The sequence below is a fragment of the Patella vulgata genome, chromosome 2, assembly GCF_932274485.2.
Source record: "Patella vulgata chromosome 2, xgPatVulg1.2, whole genome shotgun sequence".
NCBI lineage: Eukaryota > Metazoa > Mollusca > Gastropoda > Patellidae > Patella > Patella vulgata.
The window spans coordinates 43,131,124-43,153,098 of NC_065880.2; the positions used below are offsets into that span (position 1 = coordinate 43,131,124).

The 21,975-nt window shown below is 37.0% G+C and overlaps 2 protein-coding genes across 2 annotated transcripts in view; one reads left to right on the forward strand and one right to left on the reverse strand.

Moving 5' to 3' along the window:
* Positions 1-3,359, reverse strand: part of LOC126811389 (trafficking protein particle complex subunit 10) — a 32,671-nt gene extending 29,312 nt beyond the window's left edge. The window contains exons 1-4 of the mRNA XM_050536975.2: positions 3,179-3,359; positions 2,155-2,236; positions 1,179-1,311; positions 62-255 (exon numbers count right to left, since the gene is read on the reverse strand). Coding sequence (XP_050392932.1) covers positions 62-255; positions 1,179-1,311; positions 2,155-2,236; positions 3,179-3,203 — 434 coding nt within the window. The 5' untranslated portion in view covers positions 3,204-3,359. The remainder of the gene's footprint in view (positions 1-61; positions 256-1,178; positions 1,312-2,154; positions 2,237-3,178) is intronic.
* Positions 3,360-3,571: 212 nt separating this feature from the next.
* LOC126811396 (uncharacterized protein C3orf26 homolog) lies at positions 3,572-11,605 on the forward strand. Its single transcript, XM_050536986.1, has 7 exons — positions 3,572-3,631; positions 6,512-6,681; positions 7,979-8,108; positions 8,259-8,421; positions 8,753-8,816; positions 9,770-9,857; positions 10,366-11,605. Exons 1-7 carry the CDS (start codon positions 3,595-3,597, stop codon positions 10,536-10,538), a joined length of 825 nt encoding a protein of 274 aa, XP_050392943.1. The 5' UTR covers positions 3,572-3,594; the 3' UTR covers positions 10,539-11,605.
* The last annotated feature ends 10,370 nt before the right edge of the window (positions 11,606-21,975 follow it).

The window sequence follows — 21,975 nt, forward strand, 5'->3', positions numbered from 1 at the left end:
TTTTTAATAAATATTAACTTCCTCCAAAATTAAAATGTATGTAGCCAGTTTGAATAATTACCTATCAGCTTGCTTACTGCAGAAGTCATTGCGTACTTTGTCAATAACTGATGATCTAGGCAGCAACTTGGACTTGATCTTACTTTCATCATTTATAACAACTACTATCAACCAATCAGGGATGTTAGCTTCCTTTAATGCTGAATGCCATTCAGCAATGTCTTCTCTAACTGTTTGCTTGTAACTTTCTAAATCCTGAAAGATAAAATGACGAAATCTTTGACCATTATTAGGGTGACCCACCATAAATAAATATCTCCAAATATCTCGACAATTACGCCACAATATTTATATATATGCCAAGCCTCAAATCAGTTTCACACAATTATAGTCACTAAATAAATGATCATGTTGTACTTAATAAGCTATGACCATTAATCATATATAAATAATAGACTGAAAACTGGTTCCAAGTGTCGTCCATAACATCCAGACACTTTTGAGTAAAAGATAGGTTACGTGCCCTTGTTTTGAAATTAGTCTCGCTTAACCAGTCTATCGACCATTCTACGTCTGATTGACAGGTCGGGATAATCAAGACTACTTTTTTACGAAACATAACAGAAAGCTAGAACAAGAAATTGAATTTAGAAATAAGCACTTTAGACAACTCAACAATTGTTTTAAGAAACTTGTAAAAGTAAAATGAAACTACTGCTAGTATCATGTTCTTGTCTAACCTGAGTGTTTCAGAGATATTATTTGTACTAAACCAAAAGATGCGGCTCTTAACGGTACAGTTAATGATAAAGCAATTTAAAAAATAAAACAAACGTAATTTCTAAAGCTGCTGTAATAACCAAAAAGCTAAATTTTACTGCTATTCAAAATCGTCAACAATCGATTTTTTACGGTTGTAATAGTTGATATATTTGTAGAGAATTGCACGTGCCATGGCTATTTAACGACTCAAAGAGAGTGCGGGGTAGTCAGAAATCAGTTCGAGACACGCAACTGAAGCGTGCACATTTAGCCGTGTCGAGACCAACTTTTTGTAGAGTGCACGGGTCATCCTACCATTATTACAGTTGTATTTACAATGTACAATTATTAGCCAATCATTAACTCCACGGTTTTATGTCAATTTTATGTTTCCCTAGGCTAATAACTCAACTTACACAATCAGTCCAATAAATATGAAAATATGGCCGACTGACTAAAGTTTTAGTAGTTTCATCAGGCAATATGTCAGCATCATATGGTACAAAACTTGCTTCTAAATGAATCGTCCTTGGTGCTCTCCCATATGATCTGAAAAGGAAAAATATAATCCTAAAATTAAAAGATTAATTGAACATGTAATTTAATATTCTTCATTTTTGAATAATAACTCACTTCTATCACTCAAAGGATTTGGATTCAAATAATTCATTTTTCTTGATTTCTATTAAATACACCACTGGCATATAAAACAATATAAACATAAACTACAACACATACTCATCTAGACTTTGATAATGTTGAGTGGATACTCTTCGAAATATATAGGTAGCAGTTTTCCAAGGTAGCACGATTTACCCAAAACCACCCAAATCCACCATTATTTCAACTCATATAATAATAATTTATATCTATATTTGATAACATACTGTTCTTTATGCCAAATAAATTGGCATTTTTAATTTAAAATCGTAACATATTTGTTAAAAATGTTCCTCAAGATGCAATTTTAAAATAAGCAATACACGAGTTATGTCCCTTCGTTACATCTTTCAAACTTGCTTGGAAATCCCATTTTGAGCAGGAATTTTGACACAAAAAAATTATGATTTTAATTTCTAAATGACATTTTAGCATAAAGAACAGGATATTATCAAATATCGATATAAATTATTATGATAGAAGTTAAATTATGGTGGATTTGGTTAAAACTTCCAAATCCAAACTTGGAAATCGCATAAATTATTGTCTTATACATGTAATTTGAGATAATGGTGGAATTGGGTAGATTTGGGTGGATTTGGGTAATTTATGCTACCCATTTTCCATAAGTATGTGTAACAGTTTATTATTACTCTATCCAGTTAGGAAATGTCTCTAACTAATAACTTGACTAAAAGATTAATATAAACATATCAACTTTAAACTATTTACCTACGCCATTCACAAGCTTCTTTTGGCAGTCCATGTAATGTTGCAGCATGAAGACCAGAGAATAAAGATTGATCTCCATGACCTAGTGGTAATAAAAAGTATCAACAATTATAAAATTTAAAGATACATTATGGGATAAAGAGCTGGCAGTTCTCACTATCATTCATAGTTAAAAACTAGATAATGTAATGGCAATTTGCTGAAAATTTCAGTCAAATTGATCCTTTCTGAAGCGAGAATTTAGCGATTGAAAGTTCGGCCTAGACTTGATCATCATGACATTACTAAAGTCGGTACGATAAAAAACATAGTCTCTCGATTATCCATTTCATGATTAAATCATGATTGAAAGTTGAGCAGCAGATTGGATCCTAATCCAGTAAATATTGCAGGCTAGTGATGACATCGAGAGTTGATTATGGCCTGGATAAGTTAATTAATGTCTAATTTATAATTAAATAAAATTTGAGACCTAAAGAAAGACCTGCAAATGCAATAGGCAGATTTAGCTCTTGCAGAATGTATGTTTAATTTCAATTTATTTAGTCGATGCCATTTTCGAAGTTCAATGATATTTGATAGCACAACCTGAAGGTGAGAGAGAGAGAGAAATGGGGTTTAACGTCCACTCGACAGAAACTAGGTCATTTCGGGACTAACATATGATTTAATTTTATTTCAATAATTCGCTTGCGCGTAGGGGTCTTTAGCAGTGGGAGGAAACCGGAGGACCCGGAGAAAACCCATGAGTTTGGACAGGCGACCCTACTTCTTGACACGTACAAGGAATCGAAACCACGCCAGTTGACTCAATGACAGACCAAACTGGAGGTACCGTAACCTATATTACAAGATCTTTCAAGATGTTATAACCTACACATACACGTCAAAATATACATTTTCTACGTTCTAGTTATCTTGCTAGTACTAATAAAGTCACTTAGATATCTAGTCCGACTGGACTGGATTTAGTAACTTGAACTTCCAATAAAATCCAGTTTCATTTCTTCGGCAGTGAACTTACAAGTGACAATCGGTTTGGTTTCCATTTAATTATAACAAATTCTGATGCTTTCTTTTGAGAAAATGCTGTTAGCTTTGTTACATTAGATTACAAGACTTTGGTAAATCCAAATCATTAGCAATGATACCCTTTTCTTTTTTACAAATTTCGGCTGCTTCGACTGTTTACTTTTATACAGGAAGTAGGCCTAGTAGTTAGCTGATTGGCCTTAAAGTTCTCAACTTTTTACTTTCGTATTCAGCAAATAATTGAAATTAAAGAAGTTTTCGCACATTATTTTACTTATTTATGTTTCATTCACTATAATTTTATACATACTAACTGTATTCTATCATTGCTCTGCAGATAACCACGAATTAAATAATCCAATAAAAGATAAATACTTGAATAATCTTCACATACCAAGCACCTGCAAAATGGCTGACGATTTAGAAGATGGATTTTATATTCAGGGTATATTTATAATTTATTGGCTTGGTTTTATTATTATATACCATATATGTGTCACTTTAATGACATTTAAATATAGGTTATAAAGGGTTGTTCTTATTTAATCAAACTGGAATTTTAGAGGCGATTGTTATGTACTGTCATCGACTTTTTTTGACTGTTTACATCTAACACGTGGTAATGTTATGATGATGTACATGTAGGGAGACAACTGTGATTATACGTCTGGGATCACACCACAATTTCTTTCTCCATTGACTTACTGTTTCAGGCGACACTTTAGGAATTGCTAGTTCCTTTAGGAATGGCCTGTGACCGGTCTCTGTCCGCTGACCGTTCCCATTATCGTTCCAATATGAAAATAACGCTCTTCCCCACCTCTATGCTATAAATTTAGTATAAAATGCTATTTATTTTAAAAACCTTAACTTCTACTTTTCACCTTGATACTTTATTTTTCGCCAAAAGGAATCATTTCTCTCCTGATCTGATACAAGTTTATACTACATGTACTTGAACACTATTTTCAAGTAGAATTTTTCAATTAAAAACAACAAAATATGTTTGAACTGATCAGCCATTACAAACATGTGCAGACCCCTACATGATGTTGTTAGTTAGTTGTATTTTACGTCCGCTTCCACCGGGGTGATATCGCAGACAAGCTCTACATGATATGCATGCAAGCAAATCGTACTACAGTGCACTCTGTCACATCCGACATCATACGGGATCGTTACAATATGTCGGATTACGCAGAGTGTCGGAATACCCAGTTTTCTCTAGACGGAAATATTGTAACTTCGAAAACCGGAAGCATTATTAAAATGTAGCTTCTTACATAGAACTTCGAATCACCAGAATGTTATTCTCTTTAAAAATGATAAACCTTTCTGTACATTCAAAATTTTATTACATTAATGCGTAGGCATTTTGAACAGGTCAAGTCTGTTGTTAATTTATCTTCTTCGTCATCTTCAGTTGATCGCACTCGTGTCTTATAATAATAATAATAATAATAATATCTTTATTTTCAAAGGTGAAAAATTAGGCTTAGAGCCTGTTTACAATTTTGCCCTTTACAACAAAGAAATGAAAAAGACAGTAATAGAACAAGACACTTAACAAATACTCACACACAAAACATTCAAATATATATTGATAAGCTAAATAGTTTAACTTTAAAACTAAAAGTAATATGATAGATAATATGTAGTAAGTAGTTGATATATTAAATATAGGCTACAGGTTAAGAAGAAGAAATAACATGCCTAGTGATATTTTTCTTAAATAAATGAAGATTTTTAATATTTTTAAGTGAATATGGGAGAGAATTCCAAAGCACTGTGCCTCTATATTGTAAACTACATTTAAATATTTCATTATTAGGTCTACAGATAGAAAGTCTATTATTGAGAGATGAATATGGAGTGGTGTTATAATGAAAAATATTGCTATCACGTGTTCATTGATAATGGGCGTACTCGATTGAACGTTCCGGAATTGAATTCTCTCAATCCCAAAAATAGTTACAATCGAAACCTGTTCGTCGTGTTTTATTACGGATAATTGATCGGTAAGTGTTTGCTTCACACCCACCGATTGAAGGCCGGATTATACGGTGTCGATTCAATGGAAATCGTATGACGGGACGGCTGATTGATGTCGTAATCCGGAACGTACAGAGGTCGAATTACCCAGAGATTTTTTGGCTGAAGTAATAAGGAAATTAATAATTAATCGGGACATGAAAATGGTGTCGGATGTAACAGAGTGCCGGAGTGATCAGAGGTCGGATGTGACAGAATGCACTGTATATGTTTACTCTCAAAATAAACTGTCAGTGCCTTCGGTTATCTTCAAATTACTGGCTATTATCCTCAGATGATACTAACTTGACATATAATTCGTTAATAAAGACCACCAACAAATATTGTTTGATTATTATTAATTGCCATCTATTATATGGTTTGTCTTTTCACTGTCGATGACCTTTGATTATTTTTCAAGTTTTGATTCCTTTATAAAGACTACATACAATTATCGTTTAATTATTGTCTTTAATTTTAAAATAGTATATCAATATTTTATCAAATATTTGTTGTGGTATCCTGTATTTTTTAATTATGGTTTCACATAACTATTATCAGAGATAATCCTTATCAGACATATAGAAGTAGATTTCACAAATTAAAAACACTTACATGTATATGGATAGCATGTTAATAAATTCAGAAGTATTATATCCATATAAGTGTTTTTAATTTATTATCAGAGATTTCTAATAGTTCCTGCTATCTAAACCTGAAAATAATAACTTGATCTTCAAAATGCAACATTGAAAGCCATGTACAATAATAAGTGACAGTCAAATTACTTCATCTTCATCAGCCAGGAGTGCTTTATTAGATAAACATATGAGTATGGAAGTGCAGATAAGCAATTGTCTGTAAAGTGTGCTACTGTTATATAAGGAAAATTAGTCAGGTTAGAAAATATATCACAAACAATGCAACAAAAACTTTAATTAATTTTTATGCCACGTCAAGACTAGATAATTTTAATTCTTTGCTCTCTAACCTCTGGTGTCCTTCACATCATTCCATCTTGGCGGGGTTGGATGGCCGAATGGTTAGCACATGCGTGCTGTATCATAAGGTTTGTCATGGAGTCAACTGGCGTGTTTCGATTCCCCGGTTGTATGTGGCAATGAGTAGGATCACCTGTCCAGCCTCGTGGGTTTTCTCTGGGTCTCTCTCATTCCATCTTAAATAAAATGGTGACATGTTACATTGTACATTAAGTACTTAAATGGGATTGGATGGAAATTTGTTTGAAATTGAAATTATAATAATTATAGCAATAAACTCTTTCTTTCATTAGAAAATATTGTTGCGGAGTCAGGTGAAAGTGATGATCCGGATGGTGAACAGAATTCAAAAGAAATAAATGAAGAGAAACCTGTGAAAATCAGTTCAAAACGACCACGAGAAACAGAGGTAATCAATGAAGATGATGCACCAATTAAAAAGAAAAAGAAGAGAAAAAGAAAAGTAAGTTAATGTGCATCATGTATTTGTACAATAGGATATGTTAATATTTATTATGGTTGTGACTTGTGTAAAATAATTTAGCAATACTATCAAAAGAACATAGTTTTTTTTTAATATAAAAATCTTTTATTATTGTCTTGAAATATATATGTACACGTATCTTACATCACAAAGAATTCATAGATTCTGGTTGAAATGAAAGTGATGGACCAAGGTCTCATCCATGGTTACAAATCTGGCCAAAAAATTATCAGGATCTGCTTCAAAATAGCGCAGATTGTCATGGGACGTCATGAATCTGACATGTTTATGATCCACAGTCAAGAGCTTTGGCACCCATCTTCCAGAAACTTTTTTCATTCCTAACTCGTTGGCGATAATGTGCACAACCCTCTCATGAGAGATGCCCACAACACTGGCAATATGTTCAGTGGTCAATCGTGGATCAGCCATCACCATGTCATGCACCCAGGTAATGTTTTCTTAAATGGTTGCTTTTGATGCTGGTCATCTTTAAGGCTCTTTCTGCCAAGCTTAAATTCCTCAGCCCACTTCTTTACTCTGTGGGGGAGCCATGGTGGCTAAGTGGGGAAGATGTTTGCTCGCTAGCCTGGAGGTCACGTGTTCGATCTGTGCATTGGCCAAGAAAGTTCATCAGGATTTTCCGGCGTGGTTTCCCCTTGTCAGTGGTGCAGGACGGGAGGGCCTGACAAGGACAGCTGTCTAGTCATTTGGATGGGATGAAAAACTGAGGTCCTGTGTATACATTGGCATGCACGTAAAAGATCCCTTGGCAGTTGGAATTCGATATAAGAGTAGGCTATACTATGGTCGCCATAGTATCGCTGCCAGGGCAAAATTTCAGTCATAGCACACTGTATGGCATATCCCCGTCTTCATTATTTCTTTACTGTGGAAACGGAAGGGGCATCATTCCCTAAAGTGGAGACCATGTCGGCATATATCTGCGTTGGGGCTAGTCCCTTCAGTTGCAGGTACTTAATGACTGCCTTATAGCCAGTTTTGTCCATTTCTGTTCATTTCATTTGGTAGGTTCACCAGATGATCTGGTACGAAGACAATGATAACAGTACAGTTGCAGTTCTTATGTCTATGATTCATTCAGTGATTGTATTTGTTGGTGGCAAAAGTTTGTTTCAACCCAATTGATCTATCCTTCTCAGACTTAAAACTTTTCAGCCAGCCCTTGTACATACTCAGATCATCATGTCCATGTCCACAGTCTTTTATTAAATTAATATTTACTAACAAATTTATGAATATGCTTATTTTGTAGAGAATAACAGAAGAATTGGCAAAGAAAAAACCTGTGAATGCAAAGAAAGGAGAATTAATTGAGTTTATTCACAACAATTTTGATGGCAAACTTTCCTCAATAGAATGGGATGACCTGAAATTAGATACAGGTTTGTTGTCCATATCTCTCAGTAATATAATAATTTAATTAAAGTATTAAAACAGAATCTAAAGTATAATTTGTTAAAAAAACCACTATGGTATGCAATATGTTCCCCATTATAAAATATTGAAATATTTATCCTTTGTTTATATTTCAGAATCAGATTTATTCCCAGCAAATGAAAAAGAGAAAAAAGCAAGTGATTATTTACAAGAATTATTCCCAAAGTGGACGAAATTATTACAAATCACATCAAAACCAGGTTCACCATTAATTATTGTTTTAACTGCATCAGCCATTAGAGCCGTTGATTTGAACAGGTAAATGTACTAAATATTTATAGGGCATCTACCAGTATTGTATTTCATAGATTATCAACTTCACAGAGTAAACTGAAATATGTGAGAGGATCACATATCACAGCAGGTATAGAATAATGTATGGTAGTAGATATCTTTATTGTCCACTTCTACAGGTGTTTTTAATATTTTTGAATTCATGGATCATTTAGAATCTAATGGAATTTATAGTCCCCCCCCCTCCTCTAAAAAATAAAAGTAGGAATTGTTTAAAGGGGTGGTTGACTATTAAATAAATAAAGGGGGTCAGTCAGATAATTTTTAATTATATTACATTTTTTTTTATTTATAGAGAACTAAATGAATTTAAAACCAAAAAATGTAAAACAGCCAAGTTATTTGGAAAACATTTAAAGGTACATGTAAATCAATTTATCCTAAACACTTGAGTTATAATTTTAGTGTGTATTGGTCATATTAGATTTTGTCCAGTTGAGGTTGGCTGTTCAATTACAGTAGTACCTATGTACTGTATACAAATATACTCTTCAAAAAAAGTAGGGGATATTGAAATGCAAATACTATGCAGGTTGTGATATGATAAATAGTCATGGACACTTGACATGCTTTGAGAGTATGTTCACAGATGAAGAACTTATCGCCCCAACAGAACCACTGAGCTGCACATGTGACACACAATAGCGCCATACATGTGGGAGGGATTCATTGTCAAATTTGACACTTCAAGAAGGTTTGATGAAAACTGCCGCTTGCTGGTTTATACATTTTCACTTTTGACAGTGTATCTCTTTGCAAGTGAAATGGGGCCGTCAGATAAGCCCCCCCATATTAACTGTTTATGTTCATATGTAGGCAATTGGTCTGTTATTAACATACACTGGTTACCTCTAATATAAACAGCAGTGCATTTCCGCAGTTTTGTATTGTTTCTGAATATCCCCTACTTTTTTTGAAGAGTATATATGCAAACTAGCTTCTGAACAGCTGACAGATAGTTTACAGTGTAAAGACATTTTATGGCTACAGACAAATACAAATATATTCAAGTATGTACCTTATCATGTGAAAAATGTAATTCAGTCCATTATTATTGTTATAGTGCAAACCTGCTTTATGGGCAGACATAGAGGCTGTTCTGAAGGACTAAAGCACTAATTGTTCACAGTGACAACATCAAGATGATAGTTACTTCCGGTTAATTGAATATTAACTTCTTACACTTCTGGTCAATTGAAGATAACACCTTAAAAATACTGTAATGCACATTTTAAAAAAGGAAATACATATTATAAGAGATTTTATTTATACAGATAATTGTATACCAAATAGATATGATTTTATGTTACAGGCATCTGAACAACAGCAATATTTATCAAAACATGTTTGTCATATAGCAGTGGGAACTCCTCTTCGTGTTCTAAATCTGGTTAAATCAGGTCGGTGATCTTTATTTAAAAGAAGAGTAAATAAGCTATGTATTAGCACGACCTTCTTAAAAGTAGATATCACATTTGTTATTGTAAGAGTGCCTGGGTAGCTGATTTGTTTTCCTAATATGTTCTAGTAGGTTGAAAATATAGTACTCAGAAGATCAGTATTTCCCTTCAATTAACAGATCATTATAAATTATAATTCAAAACATAGCTTATGATAATGTTCTCCTGGACTGTACTTGGTTCTCAACAAGAACACCATCTTCTAGTTCCAAAATATAAACTCAAATCATTTGGATACATATTGTTTAATCACCTTGTTTGCGTATTCTGTGGAAGGATTGCCCTGAACATTAAACTAGTATCCAGTCTAGAAACTGAAATTAAATTAAAATCTCATCTATTTTCGGCCTGTTGTAGCACCTAGACTTTGTAAGGCCTTGAGCATTCATACTAGCATTGAACTGTGCAGGGTATACATATTATTATTTCTTGATTTGTTTATTTTCAGGTTCCCTAAAATTAAACAAATTGGAAGGTATTGTCTTAGATTGGAATAAACGTGATGTTAAATCTAAAAGAATGATAGATATTCCGGAGGTTAAACAAGCATTATTAGATTTATTTAAGGGAGGACTTGTATCAGCTGTACATAAATCAAGGTGTAAATTCGCTTTGTTATAGCAGACGTCTGTATTGATTAGTTAACATCTGTTGTTATATTTTTAAGTGGGGCATATAAATATGACAGTGAAAGCCATTGACCTAGGGGTGTAAACATTAAATAAGTGGCCGTGATGTAAACTGGTTTCCAAATAGAGAAGTCCCAGTTTCTTTGAGTAATTTGGAAATGAACACTCAACAGTTTACAGGGTTTACCTATATGTCATTAATTAAGAAGTATAAAAACGCTCAGCTCAATTTTTCATTGATTGACCTGATACATGTGACTATTGGTTACCTTTCTATGGTTTAAAAATTGGACAATTGGGCGTTTGTATTTCTTTAAAAACTTATCACGGTGCATTGTATAACAGTGCTTCAAATAGTTTCTACAGGCTAGTTAAGGTTACAAAGGTATTCCACGATCAATTAACCAGTTTTATTCACTCAAATAAGCTTGCTACTGGAGACCTATATTCGTTCCGGTCACGAGATCTTGAAGATAATCATTGGCCTATGGATGTATTATCTCCATTAGGCCTATTATTATCTTTAATGGGAACGAAATTTTACAATAAAATAACACCAAATTATTTACTCCACGGTTCTATGTTCAGCCTTGTTAAATAGCGAATTGTCTTATCATGAGCTGCCGTGATATTGAAATTGAATGATATTATGGTTCGAAGTTGGACCGTTCATCCCATTGTTTGATATAACCAGACTGATATTCCATTATTATATTGATACCTGCTGGAATCCGGCTTTATGTGCATCTGATTAATGGCGATGGTGGCGGCGAGCGTGTGGTGCACTCCTTGCGTTACTTTTAGTATTCTGCATTAAAATGATAAAACATTAAAAGGATACCATACGCCTAACGCAATTTTACTACCAAAATGCACTTATTATATACCCACATTTTCATGTCGACGTATTCTGTCGTCTCCCTTGTCCGTCCGGGCTTCACACATTTGTTTGTAGACACTCTACAGCAATAAGTTAGTTAACGATTGCGTTCACCTTCCTAAGCAAATGTAGTGACCAGTTAACTCTTTCGAAAGGCTCAATAAAAAGATGAAACTTTTTGTCCCGTCATTTGATATGCATACCAAACCAAGTTTTATCAACGAATAGTCTGTAAAACTATAACTGTTACTTTATGGCTTTTCACAGACATGACTTATCTCGTCCTTTAACTTATTTATAGTTGGCGAAAAATTTAAAACAACTCTTACATGTATAGTGCTATCTTGTACACGTAATGTACTATTAGAACAAACTTGAATATCGCTTTTAAATAACCTGACCTGGTCAAGGTAAAATTAATTTGCAATAATTTAGTTAATCCAAATGAACCTTTTTATCGTATAAAACTAATTTGAAATAAAGTTCTGCTGAATTAAGTATGTCGACGACTATTAATTTGGTTGAAGAAAGTACATGTACCGGTTCAGCTTTCCTGTTAAATTTGTCTAGAGACTTTCAGGTTGTATAAGAAAATGAAATGAAATGGGGTTTAACCGTTGTGCTCAGACTTGATTAATGAAGATGGGCATACGCCATACAATGTGCTATGGGTGGAAATTTTGCTCGGGCAGCGGTACTATGTCCTACTCTTACATCGAATTCCAACGGCCAAGGGATCAAAATTTCCCCCAAAGCACACTGTATGACGTATGCCCGTCTTCATTAGCCAAGTCTGAGCAAAACAGTAGGACGCTAGACCCCATTTCATTTCATTTTCCGTATAATCCGAACGACTAGACAACTGTCCTTGTCAGTCCCTCTGCCCTGCACCAATGACAACGGGAAGCACGTCGGAAAAATCCCAATGAACTTTCTCGGCCAAAGCAGGAATCGAACAGTTTGTATAAAAGCAATAACCAACTGGCCAAATAATATCAAAATCTTCTGTCAAGGTTGAACCAACACACTTGGTCAATATTGAAGTCCTTTAATTGGCGGCTATATCTGGTTACGGAATTTTGGTAGAAACATGATTTAATATGGTGTTATGTATTTAGTTAAAATCAAAATAATTATGGGTGGACATAGATAAGTGTAATGGACTCTTTGGTTAAGCCAACTTAATACTACTTAAAGAGATATATGATCAACATCCAATAAAGATAAGAACTAAAGATAATAACAAAATACTGTTAAAAGTCAACAATGTACCCAAACAACAAAGAGAAGGGAAATTGTAGAGGTACATACTTCGAGGCCTAAAACAAACTTGACGTGCTAGTAGTACTTATTACTGCATGTACAGATCGGCTTAAGTAAATGGTTGATAACATAACGACTAGATCATCGGCGACTAGTCGACTTTCTCGTCTGTATCGAGGCGATCTCTGATCGAACTTTGCTTGCTATACATCTTGACAAAAACGTTGTTGAGATGATTAATCTAAAAGATGATGCCATCAATCATTAACTAAAGCGAGTTTTCCACAAAGCTGTGACGGTTGTTTATTTTTAATTAATTAACACAATTACACAACAATATAAATTTAAAATACTTTAAGCAAGAAACATTAATGTTCCCCATTCTCTGATCTTTGTTCCCGAAAAATGGACGGTTCACCGAATCTGGCTTCTACGCCTATGCATACCTACTAAATTGGTTGCAATCTGCAAGTAGTTCAGAAGAAGGAAGTCTTTTATATAATAACATAGCGGACGAACCAAGGAAATGGGTATAACATACGTGCTTGGGGCTAAAATAATGGTTACATTTTCTGTTTTGGAGTGAAGATAAAATTATTTCAGTAGTAATAAATGAGAATTGCTCTTTTTTTTTTTTTTCAAATCCTTCAAGTAGTTATGGAAAATGATATGGTTTTGGCTTTGCCCCCCCCCCCCGCCCCTTGGCTGTGACGTAGGACGGAGGGCCTGGCAAGGGACAGCGTATAGTCGTTCGGGTCCGACGGAAAACCGAAGTCGCGTGTACACGTTGGCGTTCACGCAAAAGAACCCTTGACAGTTGGAATTCGAAATTAAACTAGGTCATAGCGCGGCTGGTCTTTATTAGCTCACTATACGAGCGGAACAGTAGGACGTTAATCCTCATTTGATTTCTGACCTGGGTTGTTTTTCGCGTTGTCATTGTTATTCTACGGAGTAAATCCACATTTATTAAACTTTGCAAAGGGCTCCCGGTGAAACTCTAATGTTCGTTCCGAGGGACACGAATCCGGCCCCGTGAATTCTCCAATGTTATAAACACGTCATGTTGATCCATATTTTTAGAAAAAAAAAATACAACACATCATGTCCTGTGCGTGACAATACATCATAATATATACGTTGACATATTGGTTGTGGGAAGAACTAACCAGTTCGTATCGGAATTAAGCAGTTCATACAAGTTGTATTAATGTAGCGCGTTCTGTAAATGTATATAAGTACCCGATGAAATGGAATTGGGTTGCACATCCTACTTTTAGGCCCCGACTCGGCTAATGAAGACGGGCATACGCCATACAGTGTGTTATGAGGAACATTTTGGGTCCTGGCATAAATAAGACAATAAAGAGTATTTTTAAGAGTATTTACACTATGCTAATGGCATCCTGCTTGTACTCAAAATATTCACTGAATTGGCTACAGGTTGCACAATAATATTGCAGCTCGGCTTGTATCACTGAAAAGCTAGTGGAAGCAAGGGTAAATTATAAAAGACCCACACCCGTCTTTTCGGTTTAAGGCCCGTAGCTAGCGGGTTGGGGGGGGGGGGGCAGCTGCCCTTTGCCCATTGGGGAAAAAATCGGCGCGCCTAAGGCGCCCTTTCCATTGCACGCAATACGAAGCCAACGACTAACGTGCCCATATCAGTACGGGCGCCACATAAAGCCGAGTGATATTGGTCGGGCGCCCAACCAATGTCACTTGGTTTTATGGTTGCCTGGCCAATCATGTCGTTATATATGAGGCGCCCCCCAAATGGTGAGGCACCTCATAATGACTCACACGATTAACACCACAACTTGATTGATGAGGCGCCCAAAACGGCTTGATCTGTGGGGTGCCTTATCCCGGAGGGGCGCCGTGATTGGTGAGGCGCCTGATATAATGACAATATATGATTGTCGGGCCGTACATAATGCATAATGCCGAGGCGCCCAAAACGGCATGATTGGTGTGGTGCCTCATCCCGGAGGGGTGCCCATATTGCCGAGATTGGTGGGTCGCCCACCACGAGATCGTCGGTGCCCATAATATAATTGTCGGGGCGCCCATAATGCTGAGTGAGATTGGTTAGGCGCCTAGGAATGAATTGGGCGCTCAAAACGGCGTGATAATCTTCAAAATTCAAACAAGTCGCACTCTAACCCGATTCCGAACTTTTCGTTTTTCTCATAAATTATTATAGGTACGTTAAAGTCGTATTCCTTCCTTCAAATTTTTATAATGTTCATATCAAAATATCATTTACGCCAATATCGCAAATTCAGCCTCAAAATTGAAATTTCCCATCAGTTTAAGGTGCAAGCCCTATTTTCCAAATTGTCGAGGGTGGGGGTGGGGGGACTAGACCTTTCTCCGAAGGGAGGCGTGTCCACGGTATCGTTCGCCGTGGACTGCCCCATCTATTTTGGGTTAGCTACGGGCCTGTATTTTTGTCATTAGTGCCTATGCAAAAGCAATAACTCTTAAAGTGTCTATAAAAAAATATGGACCTAACCTTAGATCATCTACAATATGTAAACTCTATGGGAAATATTCACAACCAAGTTCATGGTACAATTACCTGGAATGATATCGCATGACAATTTTACAACATTAAAAACTCGTCTCTTTTTTTCTCCAAATATCTTTCTGAACCTTTTGTGGAGTGCTTGAAATGACTTTTTGTAAATTACTTGAAATGACTTTTTGTAAAGGTGCTTGAAATGACTATTTGCACATAACGTAGCGCTATGGAAGTCAATCATTTATTATTAGACAGTTGGATTAATTTTGACAGCTAGCGATTTATCTGTGTCAGTTATAAATTATGTTAGTCTTAGGTGAAATACAATCCTTGACAATAGCTATATATTCTATACTATGTCAACTTTTTACACTCACCATTTTTATACGTCCACATTTACATGTGAACGTTTATTGTCGTCGCCCCTGTCCGTCCGTCTACAATTTGTTTGTGGACAGTCTACATGTCACACTTTTATCCGATTTTGACTAAACTTGAAATGTAGGTTTATCTTTCAGGTTTCATCAAAATCAGATAAAATTGTGACTTCTAGAGGGCACAACCTTGGTATTACATAGTTTTACACTATTTGAATGCAAGGAGCGGCCATTTTGTCCGGCAGTTTCGGTCCGATTTTCACGAAATTCGAACTCAACCCGATTTTGCGTACAATCAGGGGCCATAATCCAGGAAGTTACCGTCTGATATGCGCAAATATCCAAAGGAACCAAGATCTTTGGGTTATAAACATACGAGCGTACATTTCAAGTTTCATCAAAATCGGATAAAAATTGTGACTTCTAGAGGGGCCACAATCTTTTACACTATTTCAATTTGCGTGCAAGGCCGCGCCTTGTATGCAAATTTTGTGAAATTATGTAATACGAAGGTTGTGGACTTTCTAGAGGTCACAATTTTTGTCCGATTTTGATGAAACTTAAAAAATATCTTTATATCCCAAAGATGTCAGTCCCTTTCGACATTCGCGCATTTTAGGTCATAACTTCCTGGATTATGGCCCCTGATTAGCTTGTTATCTATCCGCCTCTTGCAAAACGTGGGTGCATCTTGCCTGGCAACTGCAAAGCAAAGCTTTTCGGGTAGATAATGTGGATTAAATTGCGTCTAAAAGCAACAAAAATGTTGCAGGTGATGCTAAGTGCTATAAAATTCTTCGGAAGAGAACATACAAAGACTGTTTGTGATATCACCCTAGGTGGAAGCGAACGGTAATCCCACTGACTGACTAACATGCAAACTCGCCGCGACGACTGTGCGATCGTTTCTTGGGTTGTGTTTTTGTGTATGTCTAAATCTAGTATCTCACTGGGCTGTGGCAGTCCGCAACTAGTTGCAGACACACAATTTGGTGAAAAGGCACGAAATTGAAACAATTTCAATCTCAGACACCCTTTTTCATAATTTCTATCAAACAACTCAATGACTTCATGAGATTTTTAATGACACAAATTTCAGACTTCATTACAAATCGCTAAGCATATCTGGTGGACTTCATTATTTGCCAATAAAATAAAAAAAAACATATCGCATATATGTTTCAAAACCAGGCTAGTTTAGATTACAAGATTATACCCTAATATACCATTGACAGAGCAGGGGTTCTTTTGTCTCTGGGACCAAATAAACCTGTGGCGTCACTACAGTGTTGTAACAAACATAATTTTAAGTAGAAATATAAATGTGCGCCCTAAGCGGGAGCCACGGTGGCTAAGTCGGTAAGATGCTGGCTCGCTAGCCTGGAGGTCGCGGGTTCAATCCCGGTGTTGGCCGAGAAAGTTCATTGGGATTTTCCGACTTGGTTTCCCCTTGTCAGTGGTGCGGGACGGAGGGACTGACGAGGAAAGCTGTCTTGTCGTTTGGATAGGACAAAAAACGAGATCACGTGTACATTGGCGTGCACGTAAACGATATCTTGACAGTTGGAATTCGATATACGAGTAGGCCGTAACACAGCTGTCCGGGCAAAATGTCCTCCACAGCACACTGTAAGGCGTAGACCCGTCTTCATTAGCCCAGTCGGAGCAGAACAGTAGAACTCCCATTTCATTTCATTTCAATTATATCTGACTAAGGGAACAAGTGCCGTTTCGCCCCCATCCTTGTACGCCACTGATAGGCCCCAACATAAAAAAATACATTATTTATCATAAAACAACCCATCAAAATTTATTGACTTTTTTTTACATGCACTAGAAAGGTTAATATTTAACAACCGCGAGGACAACTTACAGAATCACTACAAGTAGATATACGAGCAGGGCCGTATCTAGTGGGGGTGTAGGGGGTACATTGCACACCCAGAAAAATAAGGCGCCCCGAGAAATGGCTTACAGAATCACTACAAGTACATATACAAGCAGGGCCATATCTAGCGGGGGTGCAGGGGGTACATTGCAAACCCCAAAAATAAGGCGCCCCGAGAAATGGCACCCCCTCAAAAAATTGACAACCTTTCAGTTATAAAATAATACACTTGATTATGATCACAAAGTGATGCTCATAAGGCACTGATGAGTCGGTCGGTTTAAATGGCACCCACACGCCAATAGGTACCTGATTCATTTGCCCTGATCCAAACTTTCTTATATCACTTATGTGGAGGCTATGGGGCGCCACGCGTTTGGGAAACGCATTTGCGGCAGCCTAATTTTCAAAATTTTCGGGGACACACACACACCCACACACACCGCTGCGCGAGCGTGGCGCTCGCGGGCTCCCGCCTTCGCCGGTCGCCGCTCCGCGCTCAGTAACTCGAGGATTATATTGGCGCTCCACCACTCTGCTGCACCCCCACTTTTAAAATCCTACATACGGCCCTGTATACAAGCAGTTTAATTTCTTCTTTATTACCATTCTGATAAATGGATTGTAAAACACCGAAACTTCCGCACGTAGTTTCGAATAATTTTCTATCATTTATTCTATCCAGGGGCGGATCTAGGAATTTTGAAAAGGGGGGGGGGGGCGCCGCAAAATGAGGGCACTGACCGTGGAGACGGGGCACGCCGCAAGAGCTATTTGGCTGATAATTTTGTCTAAGTAAACGTTCGGAAATCGTTGAAAAAGAGCCTTAAAATTGAGCAAAAAAGCCAGTTGAACATGCGACTCGAAAATTGTCAAGGCGAGCGAGGCATTATGATGGGAAAAAAGACGAATCTATTCCCTAGCCACTTCACTATTTAAGCCTTGTAACTTGTACTTTGTACTGTCCACATATGAAACAATGCTACATCAAGTTGCACTCGAATGCGCGTCAGTGATGTATGGAAGGGTATCGCTGCCAATATTAAATGCTCTGCAACAATGTCGTTTCCATTGATTATATACTATTCAAAAAAAGTAGGGGATATTTGATTTTGGGGGCATAATACTAAAATATGCAAATGACTACGAAAAAAGTCACTATAGAACCTAACAGAAGAAACATTTCCAGTTACATGTGACGCCCAAACGCACCAATAGCTACCGCATGGAATGCAGGTGATGCTTGGGATCATCATGGGGGTCCAACCCAAGATTTGCACGACTCTGACTTTGAATGTTACAGTCATTGTGGCATTGAATTCCAGGGTGGAAACATCAGTTTAATTGTTTTAGTGACCAGAAAACAAATTTTGATATGCGTCGGCTTACCCAAAATGAAAGGTTACGTGCCCTTGGCATGCTACAGATCGGCACAACACAGGCGGTTGTGGCGCGGACGATGAATGTTTCTCAGTCTGTCATAAGCAGGCTATGGTCCAGATACCGTGATACACAATCTGTACAGGACAGACCACGCTCAGGTCGACCAAGGGCGACAACTCAAGCCCAGGATCGATTTATCCGTACCTTGGCCTTGAGAAATCGTGTCATCACAGCAAATCAGATCAGCGCTCGTCTTCAAACAGACACTGGTGTGAGAGTGAGTGGCCAGACGATTCGGAATCGACTGCATAGGGGTCAACTTCGCGCCCGACGTCCTCGCGTGATCCCTTGTTTGAGAGATCATCACATTCAGGCAAGACGTCGTTGGTGTAGGGATCGTCAACACTGGGATAATCGACGCTGGAGCAATGTGATGTTTTTAGATGAGTCAAGGTTCACTGTTGATTTTTTGGACAGACGTAGGAGGGTGTGGCGTCGTCGAAACGAGCGCTTCCAAGACGTTAACGTCATCAGACATGATCGATTTGGGGGTGGTTCTGTTATGGTGTGGGGAGGCATCACTGTTGCTGGAAGAACGGCTTTACATGTTGTTGCAGGGCGTGTTACAGGCCAATACTACCGGGACAACATCTTGGCAGTCCATGTTGTGCCGTTCGCACGACGTCATGGCCGCCGTTTCATCTTCCAGGATGACAACGCAAGATGTCACAGGGCCAGGATCGTTACAGGTTACCTCCAACAACAGAACATCACCACATTACCTTGGCCAGCACTGAGTCCCGACCTCTCCCCCATCGAGCATGTCTGGGACATGCTTGGACAGAGGTTACGTCAACGTCAACAACGTCCTGCCAATGTCCAAGAACTTGCTGCTGCGTTGCAACAGGAATGGGACAATCTGGACCAAAATGACCTTAGACGTCTCATTAGGAGTATGCCACGTCGGATCAATGCTTGTTTGGCAAACAGAGGAGGATTTACCCGTTACTGACTTGGTTGTGATGCTGTGGTAACTTTGCTGTTTGACCCCGGGTATCATTTTACCCTTATAATGGTCAGTCTGTGCCTTACTTAGTCTAACGATCATTTGGAATAAATCGATGAATGTGAACTTCATTTCATTTTGTCATTTGTTTCTTCGTCAGTTTCATTAGGTGACTTTAATAACACTTAAAAATCAAATATCCCCTACTTTTTTTGAATAGTATATGTAAAAAGTACAATGTACAAAGTCCTAATACCGATAATGATAAAAAGTCAAACTACCTCTAAGGCAAGAGTTAAATGTAAAACGTCAAATGTTAAGTGTTAAATGACAAATGTTTTGTGGGAAAATGCTTTTTTTGACGTGTCTACATTTTACATTTCTCTCATTACATTTTACATTTGCGCTCTGCCACATCCCATTTGTCCTTCACGCTTTCTACATAGCAACTTTCGCACAGCATCAACTTGCATATGCAAATGTAGGATATCACGTGACTTATTAACATATATGGAAACCCGGCACAAGCACACTAGGATATTCACCGCACGACAACAGAAATCAAGCTGGCACACCATAAGAAACTATCTAGACGACCGTGCGTAATTTTGAATGTGCCAGGAAATAATTGTTAGATTCAAACATCCAAAGAAACATACTTTCCAGTAATTTATAACACAATAACTGGAATTTCGTATTAATACCCGTTTTTTTTATATTTTAAACACCCCACTCTTTCCGATCTCTCTATAAACAACAACAATATATAAGCATTGTGCCCAACAAATAAATTGTGTATTTAAAGAGAGGAATGACTATACATCTTTAAATATGGACATAGAGAATTTTTGATTAAGCCCTGTATATCTTCCTTCACTTCAACTTTAATCTTTGTAAAGTTAAGCAAATATGAATGTGCCAGAAAATTATTTGCATATTTGAAAAGAGCAATCAGTTATACTTAACATGGTATCTGGAATTTTGTATTTAGACCCGTATTTTTACTTTAATACCCCTTTAATAGTGTGATATTTATTGGATTTAAATTATGAAAATATGATTCTACCAGAAAACTATTTACATATTTATAAACAGTAATGAATGTGCTTTTCACTAATATGTAACATGATACCTGAAATTTCGTATTTGGACATTGCACAGCCCCCCCCCCCCCGTAATCATCATAAAGTGCCATCCAAAGTGTCAAGGTGAGTAAATATTTATTGTGTGCTAGGCTGATTTCCTGTTATAGTGTCGTGAATATCCTTGTTCTGTCTTACAGTGTGCCAGGTTTCCGTACATGTTAATAAGTCACGTGATATCCTACATTTATGCAAGTCGATGCTGTGCGAAACATGCTATGTAGAATGCGTGAAGGACAAATGGGATGTGGCAGAGAGCAAATGTAAAATGTAATGAGAGAAATGTAAAATGTAGAAACGTCAAAAAAAGCATTTTCCTACAAAACATTTGTCATTTAACACTTAACATTTGACGTTTTACTTTTAACTCTTGCCATAGAGGTATTTTGACTTTATCATTACCGGTATTATGACTTTGTACATTGTACTTTTTACATATAATCAATAGAAAAGACATTGTAGCAGAGCATTTGATATTGGCAGCAATACCCTTCCATAGTGATGGGCATGAGTGTATACGCCGCCGATTCCACAAGATGTCTGTCTATAGTCACTCTATTGGATTAGGGCACCGTCAGCTAAACAACAAGAATTCGTTTGAAAGTGGAAGCATTAATTAGACCAGACTGGTGTGTTTGAATCGATGGTTTGAGTCATTTGGGATCCCTGCAACGGGTTGGGAACGGACATATTTGGGTCTGAACAAAGGCACTTTCAGCAGTAAAAAAAGGGCACTGTCGAAAATTACTTAAACATGCATTATACGAGAGCTAAATCGGTCTATTGCAGGTCTTTCTTTAGGCCAGAAATTTTATCTAAATTATTAATTAGACATTAATTAACTTAACATGACCATAATCAACTCTCCATGACATCGTTAGCCTGCGATATTTACTGTATTTTAATACATTTTGTGATTGATAATTTAGCGTAAAACTGGATAATCGAGACTTGGTTTATCAT

Excerpts from the sequence above, each read along its gene's own strand:
- LOC126811396 (XM_050536986.1), top strand. The coding sequence starts at position 3,595 with ATGGCTGACGATTTAGAAGATGGATTTTATATTCAGG. Across the intron at positions 8,109-8,258 it reads TGACCTGAAATTAGATACAG|AATCAGATTTATTCCCAGCA; the intron begins GTTTGTTGTCCA and ends TTTATATTTCAG. Across the intron at positions 9,858-10,365 it reads TCTAAATCTGGTTAAATCAG|GTTCCCTAAAATTAAACAAA; the intron begins GTCGGTGATCTT and ends GTTTATTTTCAG.